General features: G+C 42.3%; 1 protein-coding gene across 1 annotated transcript in view; it reads left to right on the top strand.

Moving 5' to 3' along the window:
• Positions 1-8,745, top strand: part of npr3 (natriuretic peptide receptor 3) — a gene marked incomplete at both ends in the record, with an annotated part of 17,600 nt that extends 8,855 nt beyond the window's left edge. The window contains 7 exons of the mRNA XM_079222255.1: positions 2,682-2,804; positions 3,900-4,075; positions 4,542-4,677; positions 7,271-7,365; positions 7,475-7,592; positions 7,672-7,756; positions 8,634-8,745. Of these exons, the coding sequence (XP_079078381.1) occupies positions 2,682-2,804; positions 3,900-4,075; positions 4,542-4,677; positions 7,271-7,365; positions 7,475-7,592; positions 7,672-7,756; positions 8,634-8,745 (845 nt within the window). The remainder of the gene's footprint in view (positions 1-2,681; positions 2,805-3,899; positions 4,076-4,541; positions 4,678-7,270; positions 7,366-7,474; positions 7,593-7,671; positions 7,757-8,633) is intronic.
• Between the last annotated feature and the right edge of the window lie 203 nt (positions 8,746-8,948).

The raw sequence follows: 8,948 nt of genomic DNA, 5'->3' as shown, positions 1-8,948 counted from the left end.
TATAAATGTTTATTCTTTTAATCAAACTATTGTCTCATTCATTTGTGTCATTTAAGGTTTACTGTATGCTTTGTGTTCTCATTGTTAGTTTAAATACTACATTTACTCACTTTTTACTGTTTACACCCAGATTTCACTAAATGTTTGTCATGGACATTTGGTTTAAAGTCATGGAAATACATTGGTCAGAATATGTATGAACCCTGGAAAAGGCACTGTAATAATAATGATAATAATGATTATTGGAAGATTTGCAGAGGAATAGAAGTTTTTTAATGATTCCTACTAATACAAAAACCCCTGATGATAATGTTATATAACAATGCACGGGGATGTATGACTGACAAGATATTTGAAGAAAAGAACGACCAACAAACTAAAATGTCCCCGTTAGCCGCACAACAGCACAACAACACAACAAACACCGAGGGAAGCGCCTCTCTCTGTGATTGGTCCGTTTCTCTTGATGCTAATCCTCCCGACACACGCACTCCCATCCTGAGTCTGTATGAAGCCTTTGTGTTGGGAGGGAACTCCCCTGGGACTCCAGCATGGTTGTATGGCAAGCGCTGGCTTTTACAGTGTGACCACAAACGCCCCCAAATGCTCTGAAGGGACAATACTGTCGGCTCACTCTCTCTTCTCCATCCTGTTCACATGTATCCTTGATTTTGTCGTTCCTTCCCTATTTGCATACGCTCCGGCTTCTTGAGCTCCGCAGGCCGTGAACAGACTGCGGCGTCAGTGTGCTGCCTCATTCCTGAGTTAATTTGCAACTAGCATCAGTGCCCTAGCGCAAAAAAGGAAAAATCCAGAAGTTTTGAAATATTGCTGGCTGCGAGCGCTGCCCCTGTGGAACGGCCCGCCGAGCGCACACAAGGGTGGCTAGTGTGTGTGCAGCCCAGTGTAATTAAAGGGTGCTATAGTGCTGGCAGGACTGAGGTGAAGTTTGTCCCACTGACTCGAGGGATATTTCAGGAGGTGTGTTTAAGTGACAGAGTTGTGAGGAATGTTCCAGCCGGACTCTGAATCTTCCTTATTAACACGGGACGCTGGGCGCTTTTCAATCGCCAGCCTTGTTGGTGTAGCTGCTTGTTTGTCGGTTTTATTTATTTTTAATCGCCCCCAAGGAAAAGTTAATATCAACCCACGTGATGTGTTTTCGGGGGAAAGCTTCTTTTTTTTTGGCGCCTTTTTAATGATTTAAAAGTTGAGTTGATTTTCATCACTGGTGACACAGTTGGCGGCGCTCCCCTCGGCCTGAGAGAGATTCTTCTGAAAGCACACGGCGAAATACTGTGAAGGGAGAATTCCAACTGGAGGGTGTTGGTGCTGCAACTCCTTCTATTCGCCGACTCGCTTCCGGGTTCTCGTCTGCAAAGCGCCGGGAAAACTGGGGACGCTAAAAAAATCATAATGCGTCTCGTCACTACAACCAGAGTGGCTGAAGTCGTAGCAGTCCACCTTTACTGAGCGATTGTTGTATAAAACTGTAAATCATAGCTTGTTTTATGAAGAAAAAAAGCCCAAAACTGCTGTATTTGGATGTATTGAACACCATAAGTAATACACAAGTGAAATAAATGGTTTGGTACATGAGAAAATTCAAATGTAACAGATTTGCGCAAATGTGCCCCAAATTTTGGAGACCTCGCCTGAATGTTCTCTGTTCTAAACCCTCTCTAAATTTGTTCTGCTTCACTTTATCAAAGTCAACCTTTGCAGAGAGAATGTTCACATATTGTGTTATGATTTGGGTTAGAGAATGTTCACATATTGTGTTATGATTTGGGTTAGAGAATGTTCACATATTGAGCTATGATTTGGGTTAGAGAATGTTCACATATTGTGTTATGATTTGGGTTAGAGAATGTTCACATATTGTGCTATGATTTGGGTTAGAGAATGTTCACATATTGTGTTATGATTTGGGTTAGAGAATGTTCACATATTGTGCTATGATTTGGGTTAGAGAATGTTCACATATTGTGCTATGATTTGGGTTAGAGAATGTTCACATATTGAGCTATGATTTGGGTTAGAGAATGTTCACATATTGAGCTATGATTTGGGTTAGAGTTGGACCTTACAGCTGCATCATTTCAAAGAAATAATCATCCTGAAAGTGATTTTTTTATAGGCGGACCTGAAACCTTTTCATTTGTTTCTGTGTGTCATCTTCATTTACTCTTAACCAGTAACATATAGACTGATATTTACACACCTGAACAAAATCTTACATGTGTACCTTTTATTATAACACCAACATTATTCAAATAGCCCTAGTGGTTGCAGAGATACACCCTTTTTAGTTTGGGTATGCAAATTTTTGAGGAATGGGCCTAAAAATATACATAACATATTCAATGTTCATATTTAGTATTTGGATATTGATTGACAGGCATGTAGGAGACGCAATAATTAAACGTAAGAAATAAGTAAACATAATTTCAAACGTGTCTCTTTGTCGATGGCATGGTTTTTGTTTCAATCATAGTGTTATTGAATAAAATCACACATCATTAGGCACAGAAAACATGGCGAGCGTCGAGAGTTCGCCCAGAAACATTTATTTAGTTTATTGTCTTGTGTTCTGCTAGCTGTTCCTTCATTTGATCTGGAATGAACAATCTGGAATGCAACTCACTCGACTGTACCTGCATGTGTCTGTGTCTCTGCAGTGGTGATCATGTGCATGGGAGCGGACCGGATACGAGAGATCATGCTGGCGGCACACAGACGGCGGTTGACCAACGGCAATCACGTGTTCTTTAATGTTGAACTCTTCAACGCCTCTTCTTACGGTAAAGTGGACCGCAAACTACTTTTAAATGTGTGTTCTTCACAAACTGAAGTCAAAATCCAGCTGGTTTATTGTACATCTTCTTTGAGTGAATGATGAAGAATGTTGGAATTTATTCTAAAGAATTGGTGGTGAACAAAAATAAGATCTGGCAAGAAAGTCGGATGTCCTCCAAGCCCACCGACCTCCCTGCACCACACTGGTGCTTTGAGTCTCCATGCGCTCAATGAACATGCCACTTAATGTCTTCTGTGCACGGCAGAATCATAATTAATGTAAATCAGAGGGAAGCTGGGTGTTCAGAGTTAGTTTTCTTAAAAGGACCCGTGTTTAGGATTTAGTGCCACCTAGCGGTGAGGTATTATATTGCAACCAACGGAATACCCTTCCGCTCACAAAGTACTGTGGCCTTCATGCAACGTAAAAATATGAAAGTCTCCCTCTGGAGCCAGCGTTTGGTTGGGAAAAGCATTACCACATTTTGTAATTCGATAAAATACCAATACTTTTTGTTACAGTTTTTAACATTATTTTTTTTTAACAATACTTTTTTTTAACCAATACTGATAATTCCGTAGCCCTTTAAGCCCCTAATCCTATTTATTGTTTGAGTTGTGTTTAGAGGTTGTACATGGGGATTATATATTATTGTAGCCCTTATTTTTATGTTCAATTTGATACCTATCATGTTTTTGGGGGGATTTATACCATGTTGTTTTTTCCTGATTTGTACCTTGTGACCTTATTATAAAAGGGTCCCCTAATTCTAGGTCTCAATAGGTTAAATGTGATTTTCAAAATAATGCAAATGTTTTTAAGAAAAGCAAAGATCATTACATTCAAAGGCAAATCACATGACTCATAGTGGCCCCTGATGACAAACAAACACAAACACAAATATGAACATGTTTGTGCCAGTTGTATTTTAAAGAAATACGATGAATAAACAATAAGTACTATTTGTCGTCTTTTCCGTGTACTGTAGCTAGCTACTTAGCGCAGTAGCAACGCCTTATTGAATGTTTTCAGTTTAACTTTCAGGATCAGTGTTGTATCAAATTTTAACAATAATGTTCCTTGTTCATTAAACCTCCAGGCAACGGGTCATGGAAGCGAGGAGATAAACATGACAGCGATGCGAGGCAAGCCTACGCGTCTCTGAACACGCTGACGCTGCTCAGGACCGTCAAGCCCGAGTTCGAAAACTTCTCCATGGAAATGAAAAAGTCCATCGACAAAGCCGGGTACCACGACTGCAAAGACTGCGGAAGTGTACGTATGTCCGTTGAATAATGCTCGGTCTGCGCTACAGTACCGTAAAAGTCGGGTTACAAGCCGCTACTACCTTCGGTCAGTGTCCCCGTTAGCTCCCCGCTGTAGCCAGCTGGCGCTCCTGCTAGCGCTCTGCTAGTTCCCCGCTAACTTCCGCTAGCTACCCGATAACCACCGACGGTAGCGGGACCCGCCCCGGCTCGACACCCGACTTTGGCAGAGGGGACGCGGGCAGTAGCAGCAGCAGCTTGCGCTGCTCCTAGCTTGCGCTGTTTCTAGCTTGCGCTGCTCCTAGCTTGCGCTGCTCCTAGCTTGCTACAGCACGGACACTGACCAGAGGTAGGAGCGGCTCGTAACCCGACTTTTACGGTACTCAAGTTATCAATTCTCCAAAGCGCGCGTCTTGAGAGCCCACAGTGACTGTCCACGCTGTGTAATCACCATCAGGCTTCATGTCCCACTTCAGGTCAACATGTTTGTGGAGGGCTTCCATGACGCCATGTTCCTGTACGCCATCGCCTTGCACGAAGCCATGAAGAACGGATACAGTAAGAAGAACGGGACAGAGATCACCTCCCGCATGTGGAACAGAACCTTTGAAGGTAAAACATGCAGCTCATGTTACTATTGTGGTGGTAAAGGTCGAATGCAGAACACACGTAGCGTTATTTTATATATCCTAGAAGTAATATACAGAATTACAGATCTTAAAAAAAGACAGTTACCCCAAAAAGACAGTGACTTTTTTGATGTTTCATGTCACAGGCTTCTGTTTGAAATATAGAACATCAATACATTCAATGCTCCCAATGTTATGATCGCAAAGTTTAGCACCGCATGTGATATGAAGAATCATACTATTGTCATTCTCAGGGCTCTCAAGTTTTTAAGACAGGTAAGAGTGACATAACTCCCCCACGCCCCGGCCGCACCTCCGCCCATGCCGTATGCCCACAGACCAGCCCCCCTCCCCATATTATTATTAGCTTTATTTTCATTGGTTGCTGGATTACATTTCACCCAGATACAACAGATACGTTTTTCTGATTGTCTATTCGTGTAGCCCATTTCTTTTTTTTGATTGGCTGATGAGTGGCACCTCGCGGCAGAACTCCAGGGGATTCGGGGGAGACGTGCTTGATTCCTCCATGGTGAGGGCAGCGCGACCAGGTCATGTTTGCGCGCTGCGGCACATTAAATAGCCTAGAGTTTTTTTTCAGCGTGAGAAATACGATGTGTGGCGGGAGGGCGTGACTTAAGACCGAAATGCGTGACACTTGAGAGCCCTGCATTCAATACATTACATTTCATTTAACAACAAGAATCAAGAAAGTACAATTTCTTCAATAAAGTTAAACTACAAAGTGCTATCAGTAAGTATCGTTTAAGTGATACTACGGTGCTACCTTCCTTATTCAAGGTGTAGTCGAAAACTGAAAAGTGTTTTTAGTTTGCGACGGAAGCTGTAGAGACTTCCTGATGTCCTGATGTCAATGTGGAGCTCATTCCACCATTGAGTTAACAATGAAACGCTCCTGTTCTCCTAATAAAACATGTTTCCCATGGAAACTGCGCTGCAATTACAGAAAGCTCACTGCCCACTGTAAAGTCATGCTGCAAAATGATGATGTTTCATAAATGTCTGAAATCTCAATGTTTCTCCAAACTAGTGTTTAGTGAATGAGTAGTTTTGGACACGGATGTCTGGGCCACACGGCCTACTTTTACCGGTGTGATGGTCTCTAAACCGCTGCCGCTTTGGCGTCCACATAGACGCCATTGAGCAGATTTAAAAAACGGTCAACGGCTGTGAGAATGGTGGCGTTCCCGTCAGGTGGAGGCAGACTGGTGACAAAGTCACGGGAGAAGCTGGAAGGAAGGATGATGGGGGTTTGGGTTTGGGGAGCCGGTCCGGCAGCTGGCAATGAATCCGTTTTTTCGTGGTACGTCCTGAACACAAAAGGCGGCTCCACCCCGTCCAACCAGTGCCTCCCAGATCCCAATGCCGGCGTTCCTCTCGGCGGGTGATAGCTTACCGTAGAAGAAGGGTCAGGGGTCAAGCTTGTGGCCCTCTGATCTCTAAGAGAGGCCCCCAGCTCACATTGACAGGGATCAAGGAGGGGGAGCAGAAGTTAAACGAACCAAACCTCACCAACATCCTAGTCGGGGGCCCGGGGCCACACGGATGAGCAAATCTGTGAGGCGAGCACTGTAGTTCTGCATACATCTGCAGTAGAAATTGGTGAACTCCGGCAACCGTATAGCGGAATAGTTTGTGGGCATAAGACGTTTGAGTAGCCGGCTCCCAGTTTCCTTCCCGGCGGCTGAAGCCAAGAGTTATTGTGTGGACGAGAACATCGGCCAGATGCTGAAGATATTATAGATTAAAGCAGATGTGACAAAACACACATTTTAGTGTTGTTTTCACCTTCTGTGCATCTTTTCTATTTTTATGTTTAGTGTATTTCTTCTTTCTTCACATTTGGAACCGAAGGCCACTGTTGTTGGATTTCGTTTTTGATCAGTGGCAGAAATGTAATTTATTTTGGTAACGCCATAACTGTTTGTGTTTTGAAAGTTGCTGTGCTGTGATTACCTTTGGATAGAAAATGTGCCAGTGTTTTGATATTGAGTTGGGTTTGCCGTGTTTTCATAGATTTTGTATATTAGCTGGTATTTCATGAAAAAAAGTGGTTTTAAATTAAATGACGTGTGTGGTGTAGATGTGTAATGTAAGTAAAGAGTTCATAAAAAGCATCTTAAGTAATTAAATGCTTGTTAGCAATTGTGAAAAACTGTAAAACACATGCACACAGCATGAAATAGGACAATGCTAATTAAGATGAGTATTCTAGAACAACAAAGTGTTGAAAATATTATATTGTTGAATTGGTTAAATTAAAGGGATGGAAATGTACATTATATGGGCACCCGGAGTTTATCCACATTATTATTTCCCCCCTGGCCTCTCTTTGTGTCCGGCTTTAATTTGTTCCTGGCGACCGCTATGACTTGAGCCCTTAGCTATCGGACTTAATTGAGAAAATATAATGTTTGTGAGTGGAATGTTAGATTATTGGCCCCCGCAATGGTATGTGAATGAAGTCTTCTTCTACACTGGCAGAAACATGTTCCAATATGTTCTTGGGGCTTGTAGCTGAATGCTGTTCTCGTTGTTTTCATGGTGGTGGACAGGGATCGCTGGCCAGGTCTCTATAGACGTCAACGGTGACAGAAATGGAGATTTCTCTTTGATGGCGATGACGAATGTTGAAGCAGGAACCTACGAGGTGAGAAGACACTAAATCCAACACCGTGACACCTTCCCTCACAGGGAGAAGGAGATGAATGTGCTAGTGGGAATTCAACCGGATGATACCATGGTACTCTCACTCACAGGTGGTGGCCAACTACTTTGGTGAAAATGGAACTTTTCAGCTGCTGCCTGCCTTCAACACAGACCATTTCACCCTGAAAGGAAAACATATAGCCCAGAAAGAGATAGCAGACAAATCATGTAAGTGACACCTGTGAAATGTGACTTGGTATGTTTATCTATGTGACGTGTTTTTACCAGTAACGGCTCTTCCAAACAGGTGGACTCGGAGTATCAGCTTTGACGGGAGTCATAGTGGGAGCTGTTCTGGGAACTGCCATGCTCATAGCATTCTACTTTTTCAGGTAACAATAAGGGATATTTATGTGTGCTAATATTGTTGCGTTCAAGTACTGTCGGGTGTCTCAGCCGTCAATCAAACATGTCCACCTGCCCTCCCACTTGAAGGACTACTCTGTGGTCCAGAGGGGGAAAACACGGCAAAAGAGAAAACACAATTCACAAAACATAATCACAAAAACAAAAGAGAAAACACAATAGCATTTGGTGAGACTGAAACCGAAACACGTAGGTTCGTATTGGACAATGATTCCTCGACAAGGATTGAATGCGCTGTCTTGCGGCACTTTGCTGCCCCTCTCAGGTCGGTGTTTGTATTGCAGTTTGAGATGTACAACGAATGGAAGTAATTGCTTTTGCGTTTTTTTTGCCATTGTGTTTTGTCTTTTGCTGTTGTGTTATGCACTTTAGGGCCACTGTACTTTTTTAATGAATAAAAAAAAAAAATGGAAATAAATAAAAAAAAATACTTTGGCGTGAATTTTTACAATTTAGGACTTGGAATGTCATTTTAATCACTAACCCTTAAGAAACACAAGTCAGACAATCACACAGGCTAGAAACAGACATTTTAGTTGAACAATATTATCTAAACTGCTTATGTGGAATTGGCATCAAAAGTGAGCGCGACCAAATGTCTCTTCAATGTACACGTATGTGAATTGCTTGGAAAAAGTGCAGTTTATGGAAGTACAGTAGATGTACTGTTGGTTAAAGCTGAAAAAGAGTCACAATGTAATGAACTTTTACAACAGTTTGTACCACCAAATAAGTTTTAGCCGCTGCTTCCCTAACTCTCATTAATTTTGGTGAGTACGATTTTATGATAATAGCGGTGAAACCTCCAGAAATTTTAAGAACTAAATATTTTTCTCTCTGCAGAAAAAACTACAGGATTACCATTGAGCGTCGCACGCACAGTGAAGAGTGCGACACTGGGAAGCACCGGCAGTTACGAGAGGACTCCATCAGATCGAACTTCTCGGCAGCGTAATCACAGAGAATTACACATCTGAATGTGACCAAAGACTTTGCAGTGGTTGTCAGTGGAACCATGCTGTTACACATGAGACATTGTGTGTGTGTTTGTATCCTTTAATGTTTTGACTTATTGTAACTCAGGACAGTTGTAACATTCACAAAGCACCACTTACTTGGATTGTCCTCCGTACAAAAGGTATATGATTGTATTGGTGT

Source organism: Taurulus bubalis (assembly GCF_910589615.1).
Source record: "Taurulus bubalis genome assembly, chromosome: 8".
Classification (NCBI taxonomy): domain Eukaryota; kingdom Metazoa; phylum Chordata; class Actinopteri; order Perciformes; family Cottidae; genus Taurulus; species Taurulus bubalis.
Note: the sequence above shows the minus strand (reverse complement) of the source record. Positions and strands in the feature narration are given on the sequence as shown.